Source organism: Phoenix dactylifera, chromosome 16 (assembly GCF_051530095.1).
Source record: "Phoenix dactylifera cultivar Ajwa chromosome 16, Ajwa_hap1_PhDact_Kaust_v1.1, whole genome shotgun sequence".
NCBI lineage: Eukaryota > Viridiplantae > Streptophyta > Magnoliopsida > Arecales > Arecaceae > Phoenix > Phoenix dactylifera.
Genome location: NC_143205.1, coordinates 21,977,563 through 21,998,305, shown reverse-complemented (window position 1 = coordinate 21,998,305; position 20,743 = coordinate 21,977,563). Strand labels below are relative to the sequence as shown.

At 37.0% G+C, this 20,743-nt stretch overlaps 2 protein-coding genes, 1 non-coding gene and 1 pseudogene across 4 annotated transcripts; 3 read left to right on the top strand and 1 right to left on the bottom strand.

Moving 5' to 3' along the window:
* The first annotated feature begins 3,103 nt into the window (after nt 1–3,103).
* LOC103705478 (protein DETOXIFICATION 35) lies at nt 3,104–7,581 on the top strand. The gene is made up of 7 exons (XM_008789198.5): nt 3,104–3,622; nt 4,245–4,870; nt 4,959–5,015; nt 5,100–5,338; nt 5,538–5,656; nt 6,463–6,549; nt 7,210–7,581. Exons 1-7 carry the CDS (start codon nt 3,272–3,274, stop codon nt 7,276–7,278), a joined length of 1,548 nt encoding a protein of 515 aa, XP_008787420.3. The 5' UTR covers nt 3,104–3,271; the 3' UTR covers nt 7,279–7,581.
* Nucleotides 7,582–8,448: 867 nt separating this feature from the next.
* On the top strand, nt 8,449–9,565 carry LOC148699804 (protein DETOXIFICATION 35 pseudogene; annotated as a pseudogene).
* Nucleotides 9,566–12,539: 2,974 nt separating this feature from the next.
* On the top strand, nt 12,540–17,298 carry LOC103705479 (ubiquitin-conjugating enzyme E2 4-like). 2 transcript variants are annotated; one of them, XM_008789201.6, is made up of 7 exons: nt 12,540–12,730; nt 12,828–12,907; nt 13,493–13,607; nt 13,746–13,798; nt 13,951–14,079; nt 15,879–15,930; nt 17,037–17,298. In XM_008789201.6, coding segments are annotated over exons 1-7 (474 nt in total). In that variant the 5' UTR covers nt 12,540–12,686; the 3' UTR covers nt 17,038–17,298. The 2 variants fall into 2 exon arrangements, with proteins under 2 accessions (XP_008787423.2, XP_008787422.1); XM_008789200.6 differs by lacking the exon at nt 15,879–15,930 and having other exon boundaries at nt 12,549–12,730.
* Nucleotides 17,299–17,989: 691 nt separating this feature from the next.
* On the bottom strand, nt 17,990–18,073 carry TRNAL-CAA (transfer RNA leucine (anticodon CAA)). The gene has a single exon. It is a non-coding gene; the product is annotated as a tRNA-Leu (tRNA).
* Between the last annotated feature and the right edge of the window lie 2,670 nt (nt 18,074–20,743).

The following is a 20,743-nucleotide window of genomic DNA, read 5'->3' as shown; positions in this document are numbered from 1 at the left end:
AAAAAAGATCCGTTTCTTTATCTAAGAGAGAGCTGACGCTACCTTAATAGGAGTTCCGCATATAAATATATATACTTTGATCTATTTGCCGTCTTTTCGAGATCGGACGGTAAATATACAATCGCGTAGATATTTCTAAAAAGACGCATAGAGATTAAATTAGCGTGTGAAAGGGAAATCAGGCCGGGGAGAGACTGAAAAATGGGAAGAATTCTAGTTTTGTAGACTCGAGATTTCGTGCATACCTTTCCAAGCTCGGAAAATTTTTTCTACTGCATTCCAAATATGCCCCTTGAGAGAGTTTGCGGAGATTTATTCCCATGATGTCCCTGGACCCGTGGCGAAGGAGCGTGGGGTTTTGGAATTAATGCCACATGGCTTGTGTCGGGCTGATGTGGTGGTCCCCACCTAGCTTGTTTCAATGCCACGCGGTGGCACAAACAATCCAAGCCCGGCCTATAGACCGTTGTATGTGGACCTATCTAAGCCCAGTTTCAAGCGGGCTAAGCTATAGCGTTGCTGCTGGGCTAGCTTGTTTTGATTAAAGGCCAGCTTAATTTAGTGAAAGCCTTTATTTTGTCGGGGGAGAACCACTATTACTGCCTATTAGATCCAAAATATGATGGACATATTCTTGATAAAGGACTAGCACTAATTTTCCTTTGATATCTTAGTCAAGTTAGAGCTGATCAAATAAAATATGGCAAACTTAAACATGGATCACTTGAACTAGGTTTCTTGATGGATGTATTCCTACTCACATCTTGTTAATCTATTCATATTTCTTGTTAATTATGCATAAGGGCAAGGTTTTTATCTAATATAGCAGCGAGAGAGGTTATTGCATTCACTATGAAATCTAAAGATGGTGGTTGTAAAATGAAATTTAAAGTGTTAAATTATGATCTACAAGGAATAACAAGTAGTCCTTATTATTTAGACTGAAATAGATGGTTATGTGGCATGTACTTTTGTGACTTTGATTTGTGAGATTGTTGCATCATGTTTATGTTATGGTGCTAACTATATGACTTGCATTGCAAGGATTAATGACAACTGGCCAGAGTTGAAGATACCGTGCAAGTATTACATTTAGTTCAGGATTGGATTTGCCAACACGTAATGAAAGTTAAGTCTAATGTGCCCACTTAAATTGCACCTCATCCTGTATCATTGTGTGCGAGACTAGAAAATATGGTTGTTTGCTTGTGAATGACTTTAGGAAGGTAGTTGAGTTGCAAGGATGCGTACCCATACGAGCTATTTAGCCAAAAGACGGCAGTGTTTATGAGGACACCAAAAAGAAAAAAAACTTCATAAAGCTTCCAATCCATCATCAAAATTTGCTGCAGTTTATTGTCTTGCAGCACTAGGATACAATTGATACAATCGCTACACATTATTGGTGAGACATTAGACTAAGCATATCAGTTTTGTGCAATGAAATAGCATAACATACATCATGATCTGAATTTGTTACTGATGAAATTGATTTAAATTTCTTTTAAAAAAATACCTCAAACACCACTCCATTCTCATTTCTTTTTTTTTGTTTTTTTGCTAAGACAAAAGGAGGGGAGGGGGAGGGGAATTAACCCCACCCGCGTAGCATCCTCCACTGGACCCCCTTCCACCAGAAAATATCCGATGTAGGTAGAAAGTTTCTCATACCCTTCTCATCAGTATGGGCGAACTCGTGTGTGAGTACGTCATCACAGCACCACCTCATTACCAAAGAACCAGTAGCACTCCCAACGGGCAAATCATGTGGGAGGCATTCCGTCTCCGCATTTAATCAACGTCCGTGCGTTTCGAACCTGGGTCACTTCATTGAAAACAAAGCTCCGTCCAACTGTGCTACTACCTCGGTGGTTTCTCATTTCATTTTTTGCTGTGCAATGATTGGTAGGATGGTACATAAAATCTGTCAGTGTTTTCTTATGACCTTGGTTGTTGGATCATACCTTGCAAATATCTCAAAACACTTGGAATGCAGGGAATGGTTCATGGTCCTTCTGTTTCAACATAAGAAAAAGACCTTTGTCCAACAATAAATGCGAGAAAGACAATGTAATATAAGCAGTGCACCGGAGCAAACTGACAGTAGATCAAATATAAAGCGTCTTAATTCAAGCTGCTTAAAAACCATGAAGTGGGAGTAATCGTTCGATGGAGAGCTCTCCTTCACACATTTCTGCCAGCCCAAGCAGCATACAGAAGAGAGACAAGTAATTAATAAAATGTCGGTGAGAGAGAGAGAGAGAGAGAGACCGACAATATATGGATAAATGCAAGGCATCTTCCAAGCCACGTAAAAACCATGAAGCGGAAGTAGAGCTCTCCTTCACACAATATTCCACCAACCTAAGCAGCATATAGAAGAGAGACAAATAAAATATGTGTAGTAGAGAGAGAGAGAGAGAGAGAGAGAGACCCAGCAGCTAGACACAAAGTTTCATTTACGGCATTGTTCTATTATGATGGAATCTGATGGAAATTGTTATTGACCGGTAGTAATTATAACACTAGGCCATAATTTGGTTCAGGATATATTGTTTAAATTTTTAAGTACTAAAATAATTACTGTTATAACAAAGTTGTAATTAAGATATTATTTTCCAGAGCATAATATATTTTTTTAAAAAAAATATTTAGTAATTAAATATTATAAAAAATCAACTGGTCCCAACTCCAACATGTTTTTTTTTCCTTTTTCCGTTTGGTTCCTCAGTCCTTCTGGAGGTGTCAAGCCAAGCTTCTTCATGATTAAAGATGATGGGAAACAAACCTAACTAAACTCTGCTGCACTCCTAGAGAGCAGGCTACCACAAGAAAGGCGATTAAAGTCATTTTCATCTGATCAAATAAATTCTTGTCTTATTTTATAATCATTTCATTGCAGTTTTTTTTTTTTATGATGATAAAGAGTCATCAGATTTCGTGTACCCTCGTAGTAGCATCGGCAACCGTCCCCCATCACAGCAGTCAGTTCCCCCTTCACGTGTGACTTTTTTTTTTGATGTAAAATGGAGGAAGTGAATAACTTCCCCATTCACACGTGAGATCTTCTCTCTTTAAAACACCCTCCTCCTCTCGAACAACTACCAATTTATAGATAGAAAGAGAGAGAGCGCACTAAGGCAGCGGAGCGGAGAAACCCCCACCCTCTCCGCCCTCCGCTCTCCACCGTCCAAAACAAGCACGAGAGAGAGAGAGGGGGGGGGGGGGGGGGGGGGGGGGAACATAGAAAAACAAAAAGGGGCCGGCCGCAATGGACACGCTACTTCTATTGAACGGCGAGGGGCGGATGAAGACGGGAGGAGAGATGGTGGTGGCGAAGGCGGACGGCGGGAACGACGAGGAGCTCGGGACGGCTGGGGATGAGGCGGCAGCGGAGGTGCCGGACATCCCACAGGTGAGGAATTTGGGCGACGCGTGGGAGGTGTTCGTCGGGGAGTCGAAGCGGCTGTGGCTGATCGCGTTGCCAATCGGGTTGAGCGTGGTCTGTCTCTACGGGATGAATTCCACCACCCAGATCTTCGTCGGCCACCTCGGCAACCTCCAGCTCTCCGCCGTTGCCATTGGCCTCTCCGTCATCTCTAACTTCTCTTTCGGTTTTCTCGTAAGTATCTCTCCGTTATACCAGTTTCCCTTCTCGACCACCTTTTTTCCCCCGGTTTCTCTGCCGAAACGGCGGTGGGGCTTAACGGACTCTAGGGAAGGATTTGGTGTTCGGCGTCGAACACCGACATTCCTTCCAGCTCGTGGGGACCACCTGAATTTACGTCAAGGTTTTTTATGAACGCCCTGACGCCCCTTCCTTTCTACCGTATTTACCATCACGGCAACGCCATTAATTCCATTTCTACTCTTTCTTTATTATTTTAAATAAATTTATTTTTCTTACCAAAAAACAATTTTTTATACTATTTTTTTAATTCAAAAGAGATTGTACAGGCTGAAAAATAGTCTTTTTGAAAAAACAATAATTTGGAAAATAATACTGTTAGTTTTTCATTATAATATCATTCCAAAAACCATTACAACGGTAGCTCTAGTAAAAGTGTTTTGATAACCCTAACCAATCTAATGAAGTTGATCATGTTCATAATAAGTTTTCAATGATCTATATATTAATATAGTCATTCTGCATTCTGGTATCATGCTTCAAAAGTAACTCGTTCTACGATCTCCCTCTCAATGATCTGCTTTCCCATCCAAAAAAAAAAAAAAAAAAATGATAGCTTGGCATGGGGAGCGCACTAGAGACGCTATGTGGGCAGGCCTTTGGTGCTGGCCAGGTTGAAATGCTCGGCGTCTACTTGCAGCGGTCGTGGATCATCCTCTTCGCCACTTCGTTCCTCTTGTGCCCACTCTACATCTTCTCAACCCCCATCCTGAAGCTTCTCGGCCAGGAAGACGAAATCGCCGAGCTTGCCGGCAAATTCACTGTCAGCATCATCCCCCAAATGTTTGCATTGGCCGTCAACTTTCCAACCCAGAAGTTTCTTCAAGCTCAGAGCAAGGTTGCGGTGCTAGCTTGGATCGGCATCGTGTCTCTCTTAATTCATATCGGGTTGCTGGCCCTCTTCGTCTTAGTCTTCAAATGGGGCATGGGCGGCGCCGCTGCGGCTTTCAACATCTCATCTTGGATGGTCTCCATAGCTCAGGTCATATATGTTGTAGGCTGGTGCAAGGAGGGGTGGACCGGGCTATCATGGTCTGCCTTCAGGGATATGTGGGCGTTTGTGAAGCTGTCGCTTGCTTCTGCTGTGATGATATGCCTCGAAATTTGGTACATGATGGTTCTTGTGGTGCTCACCGGTCACCTCAACGATGCCGAGATCGCCGTTGGGTCCATTTCTATCTGGTGAGTTCACAGTAGGACCTTGAAGATATTCACATTGCCATAGTCACAAACGATCAAACAATGAGAACTTCGTTTCTTTTCGTTTCAGCATGAACATAAATGGTTGGGAAGGCATGGTTTTCATCGGACTTAATGCTGCTATAAGGTAAAAGATTGTACCACTGCTCATCTACTCCTGCAGCAAGTTCATGCATGAGTCCATAGCATTCACTATGTTTACTGTTCTTAGTGTTCGGGTCTCCAATGAGCTTGGCTGCGGTCGCCCTAGAGCCACCAAATATGCTGTCATTGTGGTGATTGTCGAATCTCTCATGATTGGAATCCTTGCTATGATCACGATTCTAGTGACAAGGAACTCTTTCAGCGTCATATTTACTAGCGATAGAGATTTACAACGAGCTGTTGCAGATATAGCCTACCTTCTCGGCATCACTATGGTGCTTAATAGCGTCCAGCCGGTGATATCAGGTAATCATTCATCTAGTACTACCCATGACTAAAATCCTATGCCTTTTTGCGATCAAAGCCATAGAGGTATTGTTGATTTATTCCACTCGGCTGTGTTATGTAAAGGTTTCATTGCAAAAGACTATGTATGGTGATCACCTTATCAATTATGGTGTTTTCTTGGTTAATTTGGTTCGACTGCATTCATTCTGTTTGGCAGGGGTTGCTGTTGGAGGTGGCTGGCAAGCTCTGGTGGCTTATATTAATTTGGCTTGCTACTATATTTTTGGGCTTCCTTTTGGGTTCCTTCTAGGCTACCGGTTTCACCAGGGAGTGCAGGTAAATTTCATCTTCTTTTTTTTTTTTTTTTGATCGAATGGGAGATTAGGGTGAGAGTGTTACTCCCAAATTTGTTAAAGAATAAAAGAATACAAGTATACGAGGAGATAGGGTGTTCCAAGTAAGAAAGAAGACTAGAGGAAAAGGATCTGAAAACCAAAACAGTAGCTCCAGGAGGCAAACAAAAAGACACATCCAGCCCCTCACAAACAATAGAAAGGAGATACCAAGGGAGGCAAAAGAGAGTTGGAGGGTCACACCAGGATAGATGCAGCAGACACCCGAACAGAGTGCAAGGCTTTTTAAGATGCTTGAAGAAAAGCTGATAAATTATTAAATGAACTTTTGTATTTCTAATAAAATTAATAACTAATTGGAGTTGATACAGGTAATTAGTAGCTAATACCAATATGAATGTCATCTCTAGACACAATATAAATTACGAGAAAACGGACTGTACAATCTCTGCTCCTTTGCTAAGTTCTCACCAACATTTTACAGCATGGTCAGCTTCTCAAGTATATTGATTACAACAAAACGTAGAGCACTTCCAAGTATTCAGGAACTTTCAACTGCTCAAGGATTATTTATACATGATAAAATAGCATGTAATCTAATTAGTTAAATGCTTCTCCTAACACAGAAATAGATAGGATATGAAGCTTCCTGGTTATATTACAATTACATCTGCTTCTCTTAAAGACTGTCTTTCTTCTCTTACTCTATAATTTTTTGTTTTTAGCAAAACTTAATATATAGTATATGCTGGAATTTTTTGTGATGATCAAGGTATGTTCTGATCTCAGGGAATTTGGGTTGGCATGATTTCTGGAACTGCAATTCAGACATTGATTTTATTGTTAATAGTTTGGAAAACCGATTGGAAGGCCGAGGTAAAAGATACTTTTCTCCAGCAAAAGCATTTTTATCAATATTTTAACTGCCCTCATCTTTGTTAAATATTTCCTAGGCTCTGCTGATGGAAAATTGTGGAAACATGGTACCCTCTGAAACACTCTTTTTGATGTGAAAACCTTTGAAACATTCTCAAATCCCAATACAATACTCATAATATATTCTATTACCTTCAGATGTATATTTTCAAGTTATGAAGAGTAACATGTCATCTTCTCAGCCTTCCCAACCTACTTACCATTTCCTAGATATTTACTTTCTCCAAATCAATTCCTTCTCTTACACAATCACCTCCTCAGCCGCCCGAAATTGATTATTTTGAAGGGATTATTTAGAAATTGTATTATAAATTTGAGGATGCAGATGACTTGAAAACAGCTACCTAACTATCACCCCTAATACCTCCTATTCCAATTGCATAAAGAGCAGGGAGCTTAATTCCAAGACATCTTCAACTTCTTATGCTATCAACATAGGCAGTCATGAGCATCCTATGAGAAAGCTTTGTCAAATGAGAGTTCATGCATAATTAAATTGTCCATCTACTTGGGATCTAACAATTTCATGATTTGGGTATTTTTGTATGGAAGTGAAACATAAGATTGTTGTCGCTAACACCACATCTTATGACAATGCAGGCAGAACAAGCTTCGGAGCGTGTGCGGTTGTGGGGTGGACAAGATGAACCTGAAAAGTTACAAACATGAGACCTACCTTTAGTTTTGATTTTAAAATTTAGACATCGTTGAGCATATCTAGATCTGTAGTTTTCTTCCCATTCTACTTTTTAGTGCCTACCTAGTTTTGATAGGATATATACTCTCTGAACAGGATAAAAGAGGATATATGAGCTCTCTCCCCACTTTTCTCCACAGTAGAATGGATGTAACATCATCTACTTGTGGTTGTAATTGTATTAATCACCTGCAGAATGCAAAAAGGTACCTAGCATGAAAGTTAATACATTAACAAGTATATAACCCTGCAATACATGGGGTATGCTTGAAATACAATATAGCAGTATAATAAATTATAGTAAATAGAAGGCTTTGATAATCAAATTTCTATTGCATATTAGACACTTCAAAGAATAGGAACAAAAAAAAAAACCATAAATATTTATCTCCAAATTCATAAATTATCTATAAAATAGAATTAAGAATTGTCCTTTTTTTTGATGATTTGTTTTTCATTAATCCTATTTCATAGGAATCAAAATGAAAAGATTGATTTTTTCCATGAAAAAAAAAACAAATAGCTAAGATCTCATATAGATTACAATTTCATCACTAAATCTATTTGGAATTTTTCTAATAATTCCAATACTTTAGTTTCATTGAGTATTAATACTCTTTATTGTGTATATAATATAAATACTGGACTAGTCACAATATTGAGTATGGGCTCACTACGGATAGGAATGTGGTGCATATTTAAGTACAGTGTCGCCACAGGCAAGAACATGGTATATATCTAAGTATGGCCGGTCAGGGTTAAAAGCTTGAACAATCCAAATGCCGGAAAAGTCAGACTTAATCTGCAAAAATCAAATTATGATAATGATGATGATGATAGCTAATATAATGATATTTACAATAAATAAAGCTCGAAGCATAAATTCTTGTAAGGTTGTTTTGCTGAAATTGACCAACCTAACAAAGATTATGCCGAATGAGCATCAGTCGTCGATAAACTTATGGGGCGTTGATACCAGTGGCCCGAGTTCATGTTATCTCAAGAAAAAATTTAAATAGATAGATGATCCTTCTGAATCAACAGTGATCCATATATCGATAAAGTTGATGAGAATTCTAGTGTCGTGCTTCAAAAGAAACTCATTCTACAATCTCCTGAAGCCCTGTTTTCTTTTAGCTCGGCATGGGGAGTGCACTCGAGGCTCTATGTGGACAGGCCTTTGGAGCTGGTCTGGTTCATATGCTCGGCAACTGCTTGCAGCGCTCGTGGATCATACTCATTGCCTCTTCAACCCTTATGTGCCCCCTCTATATATTTTCAGGCCCCATCCTGAAGCCTCTTGGCCTGGAAGAAGAAATTGTCAATCTTGCTGGCAAGTTCACAATCAGCATTATCCCCCAAATGTTTGCATTGGCCATCAGCTTTCCTAATGAGAAGTTTCTTCGGGCTCAAAGCAAGGTTATGGCAATAGCTTGGATTGATTTGGGTGCTCTCTCAGTGTAACAACTCAGAACCTCATCAAAAATAACTAGCCAGAAGGTATTATTTGGGTTTCTTGATCCTATATAAATACCCAAGATCTACCCAACGAATAACTGATATGGAACTAAATACACGCCTGCACGGATCTTCACATACTCTCCCCGTTCCAGCTCTAACGTCCTCGTTAGGTTAAGAGTTCAAATCTATTCAAATTTAATCACAAACACCACGATCGGCCTGTAGTTAGCCTCGATGGATTCGTGCGGCAGTGTCCCCTAGTCCACATAGGTTATGGGCTGGGTCCGCTCTGATACCATTTGTAACAACCTAGGACCTCGCCAAAAATAGCTAAACGAAAGATATTATTTGGGTTTCTTGATTCTGTATAAATACCCAACGTCTATCCAGCAAATAACTGATGTGCGACTAAATATACGTTCGTATGGGTCTTCACATGTAGTCCACATTGGGATGTTGTTCCTCTTCATCTTTGCCTTCAGATGGGCCTTGGGTGGGGCAGCTGCAGCCTACAACATTTTGTTCTTGTTGGTCGCCATAGCTCGGGTCTTATATGTTACTCATTGGTGCAAGGAAGGATGGAATGGGCTATCATGGTCTGCCTTCAGGGACATATGGGCATTTGTTAGGCTGTCACTTGCTTCTGTTGTGATGATCTGCCTTGAAGTTTGGTACATGATGATCATCGTGTTGATGGTCGGTCACCTTAAGAATGCTCGGATCGGGTCGGGTCTATTTCTATCCGGTGAGCTTATGCACCATGTTATCTCTAGGCTCAATTCAGAACTAGACTTTTAAACATATGCTATATATGATCATAATAGCATCAATTCTCACACAAGAGCAACAATTTTGATAATGACAGCTGCCTTCTACTTTGTTTCAGCTTGAACTTGGATACTTGGGAATTCATGGTGTTCGTTTGGACTCATTGTCGCTATAAGGTTGAATTTTAATAATGATCTGTTGGTCCATCTAACTTCTATTTTCTAAGAGTTTATTCAAACTTAGTCCACATCTTAATCTTTGGGCTGCATGATTTAAAAAAATTATAAATTTTTTTTTTCTCATTAGATTTAAACCGAATAAAAATTGGTTGATACAGGTCATGCTCGGATAAATGGTCCAATCCATAAATTCTACAGGATTTTCAGTTTATTCTTTTAAAATATCTAGCCAAACATGCTCTAAAATTTCAGATTTCACCCATTGCCATAAAGTATTAATTTGATAAAGGGATTCATATGGAAATATTGTTTTGGTTGGATAAACAGTAAAACTAATCTGATAATAACTATTATTTTTTGTGTTAATCAATGCAACAACCTTAGTAGTCAATTTTTTTTTAATTTAGCGAGCCACCTAAACCATTGTAACCGTTTTCATAAATTTGATGGCTACATATCCTTTTTTTTTCAGGCCCTGGTCATTTCAGCAGCGATGATTTCATCCACATCATAAGTCACAACAACAAGAAGAAAACAAAAAAAAAAGGGAATCGTCAATGTACTTTAGCCACGTCAGAGGAAATTGCAGGAAAGAAGGTTTCCTGCAAGGTACGATACGCACGTGAAATCCAATCTTGTCAGAACCGTATCATTGCCCTTGACACAAATTTCGTACGCTTGGGGTCACGTGACTTTTCGGTCCAAATAATTCCACTGAAGTGCCGGGCAACTGCCTAAAATGAACTCAGCTCTCTAACCAATCTAAGGTCTTCCGAATGGTCGCCTTTAAATCGATCCATTTTTCGAATCTAATTGATAACCGTAAAAAAAAACTCCTCATAATTTATCTGCATTAAGTACTTTTTTCATATGGAAGATGTTTTTTCATGCAATCCGAAGTTCTGTTTCAATAATAATTAAATAAGATGCATCGCATCCACCTGTCAACAAAAGACTGTTCTCTTACTTAAAACACCAAGAAGAAGAAACCAAGCTCACGTGAACCATGTACGTCCATCAGACCAAGTATAAATATGTATATATTTGATGATAGAGACCAAGTGGATCATATAGCAAACAGGACTTGATAAAGCCATGGTACGGCTGTCATTGTTCCTCCATTATATTTCGACTTCTCCGCACGAGTAAAACAAAATACGAAAGTCTCTTTGCATTGCTTTTATGAAGCAAAAAAATATTTGCTTACGTTATTTTATTTTTTAAAAAAATTGATTTAAAATAAAAAATATTAAATATATTTTTATAATTTTAAAAATAAAAAAATATCATCACCGCCATCATTATTACCATCTTCGCTGCTGTCCTGTCCATCTTGCCATTTTCGTCTTCACCCCTTCGGCATAGCCTTTGCCATACTACCACAACAGCTACCATAATCTCTCACTAATCACCTACTCGGCTATCATTGTCATATTTATATATTTTTTTTAAAAAATAACTATGCCAAATCTATTTAAATTTTGTTAAAAATAGAAAATAAGTAAGATTTTTTTTTATTTATGAGAAAACCAAGAAATACGGAGGTGATGCCGAAGATACCAGATAGGAAAATCACATAATTTTGAACCCTCAGGTTGCGGTACCCTACTAAAATGGTTTTGCTCTTGTAATGAGAAAATATAGTAGCCAATATGTGTCTAAGTTTTGGATTGAGTTTACTGAATGTTAAAGAAAAGAGAGTTGAGAACCTGGGTCTGAATCGGAGAGGGCCTGTTTAATATTGTTATTCTAACATTTAAATTACTGCTCAACCTGTATCTAACCTAGATGTGATAATAAATGGGTTGGTGTGGATCCAATATCCGGCCCATAAATTCGTCCTAAAGGGATAATAAAATGGGTTGGGTGTGTGTCTCGTATATGTCAAGGATACTTCGGATTGTAGCCCCCAATCAATGGAGAAAAAGGTCATGAACGTAAAGGATAGGCAACGATAAAATTAATGACATGTTAAAAAATATTTGGTCGTTCATACTTGACTTTAGGTAACAATATATATTTTGATTTTTAATCTCTCATTATTATACAGCTATCAAGTACCCGTTATTTATACTTTAATTTTTATAGCATGTTGGACGTTCCACTTGTAAACTCTCTCTAGGAATTGTTTTATCTCGATCAACTCTTCAAGATAAAGCGCGATCTTGATGCATACCAGAATCCAATCTCCACCTGATCCAAACTCAATACATATTTTTCTTATTCAAACTTATGTGAGGAATGTACGATGTGTGGGATGTGTGTTTAATCATGTAATAACGATTATTCATTGGATAGATTTTGGATATTTATATAGGATCAAAAAATTTAAATAATATTTTTTGGATAAAGTCTTACTAGATCCGGCCTATAGCTCATGTAAACTAGAGAGCATTGCAATATGGGCTCATTGAGGCCGATCACGGGCCGATAATGGTGTTTATAATTCGATTTAAATAGATTTAGACCCTCAACCTAATAAAGATATTAGGACTTAAATAGAAAAGTATGTGATGATTTAAAGCTTAAATAGAAAAGTATGTGAGGATTCTTGCGAGCATATATTTAATTATATATTGGTTATTCGGGCAGATCTTGAGTACTTATAAAGGTTAAAAAATTTTAAAAATATCTTTCGGGTGAGATCCTAGATTATTATAAATAGTATGAAAATTGACTATAGGCGAATCGTAGAACTTGAAGGGAAGTGTATGTGAGGATATGTACGTATCAAATTAAGAGCATTTTGGGAATAAAATTAGAGAGGGAACAGAACGGAACCACCGGAAGTGACAGGAAAAGTTTAAAGAATTTATAGGTCCTTTCAGGGAATTTTTATTTTTATTTTTTACCCCATTCTGTTGGAGACTGCGGAAGGGGGAGAAAGGAGAGAAGAACTCATCTTCGCTCTCTTCGCTGAACGCCCATCTCTTCTTCCATCGATCTCCCGGCCGCAGCGAAAGAGAGCAGCCATGTCTTCTCCCAGCAAGCGCCGTGAAATGGACCTGATGAAACTGTGAATATCCAAAAAATCCCTTATTCTTTGATCCCCATTTTATACCATTTTCTTGAATTTTTTGTCTTATTTCTTTTTTTGATCTTCCGGCTTAAAGGATGATGAGTGATTACAAAGTGGAGATGATAAACGATGGGATGCAGGAGTTCTACGTTGATTTCCATGGACCCAAAGAAAGTATTGCATCTGCCCATAATCTCCATTGAAAGATGCCTCAATAGTTAGTTTTGAACAATATTTTTGAGACGAGGACTTTTTCTTGTTTTATTCTTTCCAGATTATTTTTGATATGTAGGTGTTTGATTGTAGTGATTTATGTGCTTGATTCAGTTACGTTGGAATCTGGAAGAAGCATGCATCAATCCCTGACCCTTATTCACTAATTTGCAAGATTTTGGTTGTTTTCTTCATTTCTTATTAATTTACCATGGATTATTGAAATTCGTATTTGGTTGGTCACTCTGACCTCAACTGTGTGCTTCAAATTCCTTCTTTATCTGTTTGCTGTAATAAAATCATGAACTTGATATGATTTCTGTTGTTCTCTTTTTGTATTCATTTTTCCTGAGTACCCTTGCAGTAATTGTGAATTCCTCTATGCAGTTGGATGATAGTTTCAATGTGATTTCATCTCTCGGTCCTTTTGATAGAGTGATGCAGAAATTTGATAGTTTTGATGTTCTTATGAATTCTCGGTTCTGGGATTCATGTCAGTGCTTGTTTAATTTCAATTAGAGAGAAGATGTATGGACTTTTTGGCAGGTCTTTATCAGGGGGGTGTGTGGAAGATCAGGGTGGAATTGCCAGATGCGTACCCTTACAGGTCTCCTTCTATTGGATTTGTCACTAAGATCTGTCATCCTAATGTAGATGAAATGTGAGTTTCTGGTTAAGAAATTATGGTGGTTCTGGTTAATGTTTGTCTGCAATTCCTGTTGTTGGCTTAATTTTGTGGCCGTAAGTATGAGTTAGAAGACTTTGCAATGTTCTGATGTCCTTCTCTATCTGAATTCAGGTCTGGTTCAGTTTGCTTGGATGTCATTAACCAGACGTGGAGCCCCATGTTTGGTAAAGAGCTAATCAATCCAATTTTATCATTGCATTGAATTTCATGGCTCGTCTAGAACAGGGATGGTTGTTAGATACTCAATCTGCATTTGTCGACTCGTTACTTTTGGATATCATAAGTGCTTTGAAAATGTTCACATTTGCCTTTTCAGATCTTGTAAATGTTTTCGAAGTTTTTCTCCCACAGCTACTTTTGTACCCCAACCCATCTGATCCGCTAAATGGAGAAGCTGCTGCACTCATGATGCGTGATCGACCTGCTTACGAACAAAAAGTGAAAGGTGACATCTCTTAAACTACCATTTGCTTAATGTAGGTGCTTTGTGTTTTAATCTAGCTGACATGAAGAAGGATACTTAACCTGTAATATCATTGGTGATTTTAGATTAAACAGTAAATGGTTTCCACGTCCTCCTTCAAAAGTAGTTATGTTGCAAGTGACCATTGGCATAGCCAATTTCATTGTCAAATACGGTTTTGTCTTAATTTTGATAAGGTAGAGGTTTTCTGCAGTTATTACATGAGGAATGTGGATGCATCACAGGAATTTTGAAACCAAACAGCCCATACTATCATTGTCCAGTTTTGGAAGATTGCATGACAAGCTGTCTTCAAACACTCTCTGCCAGTGCCACCCCATATTTGTCTACCAATCAAACTAGCTTAGTGATGAACATCTATCATCACTAGCTGTGAAAGCCATGAGCCAGTGGGAAGAAGACATAGGAGTTCAGAACTAGCTCTTTTAGAGGAGATGAGATGTTCTTTATAGAAATCTTCAAGAAAGGAAACCCCTTCCTCCAAATGGATGCCAATTTGCAGTGCTCAAACAAATGCCCCTGAACTCTATTGATATGCAGTCTTGAACCAATAAAATTTGTCATTGCACTTCTTTTTGCTTCCTCTGACTACTGTAGTTGACTCCTAACCTTTTGTCATCTTTGAGGAGTTGATGTTGATTCCAACAAAGTGATGTTTAAAGAAACATGGAGCCAAATACTTTATGTGCATTGACTATGCCACAAAGATGAAGCTTCCTACATAAGCTCGTATAGTAATAATCTGCTCTGAAGTCGAATACCTTTCTTTCCGAGATTAGGTTCCATCCAACATAGGCATTAAGTTCAACCCTCTTATAGTAAAATAAAGGTGGAATGTCTTAATTTACTCATCTTTTTAGTTCTTCCTGTCCCACAGAGCAGTTCAGCTTTTATGATTGCACCTCTATGTTCATCTTAAAGTCTTTCCCAAATAGTCCAAGAGTGAAGGTTTCATTTTTCTTTAAAAAAAATAAATCACTTTTTGCAATTACAGCTTCACCTATAAAAATATTAGTCCAAGAAATTTGTTTTTGATAAAACTAAAGCAACTAATTTTAATTCATGTTTTCTCTTCAATGTACTCCCACCTTTTTTCAGCAAAACATATGGTATGAAGTATTAAGTGCTAACACCCTTTTTCAACTTATAAATTTGAACTTATATAAGTATTATTTCAGTGCATTTTATCTTCCAATGTTGGGGTTGTTAGGTCCATACTTTTCCAAGTAAATCTATCTACTTTCTCCTGAAAGACCAAATTAGTGAAGGATCCTTCCATTCATTTTCAGACTCCTTTTCTTTAATTTTATACATCACCTCGCATCTTGATTCTTCAGCTCCTATCAGCTTATTAGGTGAATATGTAATTTCCACACCCTTTACTATTACTCTTTTGTGAGTAAACCACTCTGCCTTGGCTAGCTATGCTTTCAGCTTTTCAAGATTTTATTAAAGATCTCTCTCTCTCTGTTTCTCTGACCTTGATTTTTTGTTGTTTCATCTGGTTTTTGATTATTTCCTTGTTCCCTATTTCATCCATAATTCCTTGAGAAATGTCTTTTCTCCGTAACATTATATCCAAATAGGCAATCTCATCATAACTCGAACTCTGAAATTTTCTCATGGACTCGTTGGAAATTTTGTGGTAATAGTATCAGCAGTTTTCATTGATTCTATCTAAGAGCACTGTAACCTTTTTTTTCTACTTGTGGATTAGTTTCATTTTATGGAGCATTTTATTACAATGCAAATACTTGCAGGGTGTACAAATAGGATGACTGCCCACCTCCAGATTGGCCTTCAACATAAATGGTATCCTCTGTCCTCCTAACAAGTTACAAATCTCTCTGTTTTACCTTCTAGCAGGCCATCCTTTTTTTGTCACCCCCTTGATGCATCCTACATAACCCAAACACCCACAACTCATGACTCTCCATCAAGCTCTCTCTCGTTATGTTCCTAATTCCCTCCATCAACTACCATAAATACTATTCCCATCTTTTCTATGTTACCAACCTTATTATTACACTCATTCCATCTGAACTGATATATAATACTAATCCACGTGAGAAACTACCATAAACACTATTAGCACAACATTGCGCATGTTGATACAGCAGACCCTTGCCATCAGCACTCATATCCTTGATTTACATATACATGCACACAATAGGCCTCATCTCCATGAATGGTGCTTTAATAATATATACCTGCACCTATGTCATAAAGATTACCATTCTTAATCTGTTTGTATTTGAAATTCAATTATGCTCCTAGTACCGGGGTTGTACCTATCAGCTACCTGTTAGGAACGGTATTCAGAAAGTGTTATTATAAAAACCTGGGTCGAACCAGATTGACTAGGCGAATCGTCCCAGTATAGCCAGTCCATTTCAGTAGGCTTTGAATCGCCCGGTTTAAGACGGTTCGGTAGTTCTTGATAATAGTGGTTGTGTATAGCTAATTAAGTAATTGTACAGGTTTTTTTTCAGCTATAAATTATTGATGCGCATGGCATGATTGTAAAGCATCTTGCAGAAAATCCATTACACCTAAATTCCTTTGATATTTTAGCAATATTCATACGCAAGATGATCACGAGTTTAGCGGCAACTTTGTAAATTGTACATACATCTACAAAGTGGATATAAGGTGCATCGACAAAAAAGCAATACTACAATTTAGTTTTGTTTTTAAACAATGAAGGCCCTTCTAAACTTTAAAATTAATGATATAAAAAATTCTTAACCCTGTCACTCTCCAGCATCATAAACGTGCAAAAGCATTTAAACAAGTTTGGTTAATGCTTCTAAGAAACAGTTTCATTCATTTTCCAAAAACAAACCATGCTAGTTGAAGACTGTTGATTCATTAATTGGAAGATTTCTTCTCTCTGTGATGTTGCTCTTTTCCATCAGAATATTGCGAGAAATATGCAAAGCCTGAAGATGCTGGTGCTCCCCCAGAAGAACAATCAAGTGATGAAGAGCTGAGCGAAGATGAGAGTGGTTCCACTGATGAGGATTCAGTGCCTGGGAATCCAGATCCTTAAGTTGATATGTCCCATCTGATACCTTGATTCCTGTTTGTATCAGTTTCCTATGTTGCTCTGTAAATATGTGTACTCTGTGATCATATTGTTTTAAATGTCTTTGTGATCGAACTGCAATTGGACACGCATGAACCGGAATTATGGATCAGTTGCATAACGCCTTCACATTCATCCATGCATGCATGATAGAAATGTACCCGTAGATTCTGGATGGGCTTCTACCCATCTCTCTATCTTAAAAAAGAAGAAGAAAAGAATAATAAAATGAAGGAGTATACGGGGACGTGGAGTTTGTGCTAAGTTCGACTGAGAGATCTGGACTCATATATTTGAATGAACTGAGTAACTCAGCTCCAGCATGATGCAGGTTGAGCCTAAACTAATATATCTTGTGGATGCTTTAAATCTTTTCTTACATATCAAATAAATAAATTGTCATTATTCAACTGTTTTTTTAACATATCCCAAGAAATTAGATGTCTAACTAGTAAAGTGGGAAAAGGTTGAGATTTGTCAAGATGGATAAATGAAGGAAATTGGAGTGTTTTTTTGCGAATATAAAATTTGATTTTATTTTTATACATCAAAGAGTCATTCTTCAACTTTTTAATATTTTTAGGAAATAAAATCCAAGACTTAATATAGTAAAGACCAATTTCCATTAATATTTTTAATCAAATGCTCATTTTCAACTATTTTTTTTAATAAAAACAATTTATATTTGAATGAATAAAATTAAAAAAATCAACTTTTATTAATATTTCAAATTAATACTCATTTCTTATCTAAAAATGTAAAAATAAGTTATATTAAAACTTTTGTCAGAAGTGGGATTTGAACCCACGCCCTCTCACGAGGACCAGAACTTGAGTCTGGCGCCTTAGACCACTCGGCCATCCTGACCGTCGATATGCAAGGCGTTAAGTTTTATATTATCAACCATGAAATCTAATAATTAAACATCAGAATCATCTCTTGTCACTCTAAATTTATAATCTGCATTCAAAGCATCTAGATCAAAACTAATTGTACGCATCACAAGAAATAGACTGCCAATAAAATTTTCTTGCCAACACCCAAACAAAAAAATAAAACAAAAATAGAATCTCCTTGCAACTCCCACTGCTAACCCAACCCAAAGACTTTCAATCAAGATGTTTCTAATTTAATTCCTGTATGAATCAAATTTTTTCACCTAAAATTTTAACATGTCAACTCTTAAGTTAAAGGATTTGCTTGGTGTTGCTTAAGAAAAAAAAAAGGGGCTACAAAATATCTTTAGGCCTGGTGGACGATCACTCTACTGGACTCCCTATCATCAAAATGAATATTTTACACTAGTTCCCAAAGTAATGACAGCACTGTGGCAGATGAAAAATTTGTCTCAGGTAAACTTCATTTGAAGCTAGAATCTGGTTAAAGAATATTTTTAATTCATGTTTTGAAATAAGTATAGACAAAAAATGCTTTTTATCTTTTTTATTTAGAAAAAGAGTCAGGCAAAACCAGAGGCAATACACTGTGCTTATTTGTGATAATTCTCCCTTCAAATAGCTACACTAGCGAGAGGAAGTTTGATCGTGATTAAAAACGGGAAAAAAGTCTAAAGTGGTGGTATGGCCTTCACTTGCTCGCACTTCATTTGCGATGTAAGCCTTAAAACTTATCATTCTTTTCAATCCTTGATAGTTAGTATCATTATAATTATCGAAATGAGGTGCAATCATGCGACTCTCTGCAAGCTATTTTGAATACAATGCTCTACGCTACGTTACATCTCTGAAGCAGGTACAAAATACCTTAAAAATACATATGAGCAATATTTTTTTTAAAAAAAAGAAAAACTATAGATAATGTTTAGATTATCATCATGTAAGCTTGATTTTCGAGTATAATATTTATTATCTCTAAAAAAAGAAAGAAATAAGTAATATATATGCATACATACATAAATACATATCTGTATATACATACATATACATATACATACATACAGCTTTGGCAACACAAGCTCATTTTTCAAGAGGTAGTCAGGTGTTCCCCCCAAAAAGAAAATTTTGTAGGTGGCGAGGATTGAATGACATGTTTATGAGGCCATAATTTAAGCAATCATTTTGTAATGTTTGTTAATTCAAGTGATTTGGGTTGGTCAAACTTGAAAGGGCACAGAAATGGCTCGAACTAAAATCAAGGAACATATTTCTAACATTTGCATTGATATGCGATTATAGTTTCTGAAATAACTTTTTATTCAAAAAATTGATGGTTGAAAAACAAATTTTTGGGACCAATATTAATTTGGAAGAATAGCATTGTAATTATCACTATTTTAATCCCAAATGATGTATATCCCGACTATTTTGGACAAATAGCAGTTGTTGTAGCCACTGTGATAGCTATTAATTTTGGTGGAAGCTTATTACAGTAAGATAATAATTACATTGAAGCCTTGCCCCTATATCAGCTAAAAAATGATATCCTTAGGTTTATGTTTCCTTTGGATTTTTTGTTTTATTCTTTTTTAAAATAATAAGCAATCCTTATTTTTTTAAGTCAAGTTATTAAGTAATTTTTAGTGGGAGTTGCTATTAAAATGATTGTTGTTAGCTACTAATCATTATACTAGGACATAATAGTGGCGGACAAAGTTTTCGGGAACAAGTAATCCATGTTGCATAAACACAATCAAGTTATGGGATGCAAAAGTTTAAGTCCAACGACCGAATACTACTTTGCATGCCCACTACTTGCACATTTTGTGGTACAATTCTTCTTTTTTTTCTGGTACAACGCCTTTTCTTTTGGCAATGGGACAATATTAGTTTTACGGGCAAACAACAATTAATGCCATTCTATTCTACATATTCTACTTATTATCCTAAAAATACAAAAAAAAATAAAAATATCTTGTAATTGATGGTGTTACTAAATTATATAAATTTCAAAAATATTAAAATTTAATGAGGCCCATAACACTATCTCTGGCATTGTTTATTTATTGCAGGACATTTAAAAATTTTTAAAAAAATATTAATACCTCGACCTTCGAATAGGTCTTTTTTCTTGACCTCGAACGTAAGTTGAAGAGAACAATCTCATCCTTAGCTGAGTAGCTGACCAATCGAAGTGAGCTATCTTGATTGGAGCTGAGATAATTGATTAACTAAGGAGTAATCAGATGAAGAGAATAATCAGTATATATTGACAAAAACTGATAGTCCCAACAACTGATAACTCTGCAGCCCGCAGTTGTGGCAGCACCGCAATTTGCATCCTACCAGCACTGCTATGTTCATATAGGCTGACACCCATACATCGGTCGTACTACCGGTCATTATTGCACGCCATATCAGACAAGGTGATGATAAAATGGGCTTCCTTATATAAAATAACAGAGAAACGTCAAGTATGTTCGCAATATTTTTCACAAAGACTACATTCTACTAAATTTTTTTCTTTTTTATATTGTTGCCTTGAAATTTTCTGATTTTTAACAAACTATCTCCAAAAAAATCTAGGATTCAATGCACCAGCTGGCCTGTTTAATCTGCCTCTAGCCGACCTCACGTGGAC

Bases quoted from the DNA above. Each gene is read 5' to 3' on its own strand.
- LOC103705479 (XM_008789200.6), top strand. From the start codon at position 12,687: ATGTCTTCTCCCAGCAAGCGCCGTGAAATGGACCTGATGAAACT. The intron at 12,731-12,827 runs GTGAATATCCAA...TCCGGCTTAAAG, and splicing joins GAAATGGACCTGATGAAACT to GATGATGAGTGATTACAAAG. The intron at 13,799-13,950 runs GTAAAGAGCTAA...TTGCCTTTTCAG, and splicing joins GACGTGGAGCCCCATGTTTG to ATCTTGTAAATGTTTTCGAA.
- LOC103705478 (XM_008789198.5), top strand. From the start codon at position 3,272: ATGGACACGCTACTTCTATTGAACGGCGAGGGGCGGATGAAGACGGGA. The intron at 3,623-4,244 runs GTAAGTATCTCT...AAAAAATGATAG, and splicing joins ACTTCTCTTTCGGTTTTCTC to CTTGGCATGGGGAGCGCACT. The intron at 5,657-6,462 runs GTAAATTTCATC...TTCTGATCTCAG, and splicing joins GGTTTCACCAGGGAGTGCAG to GGAATTTGGGTTGGCATGAT.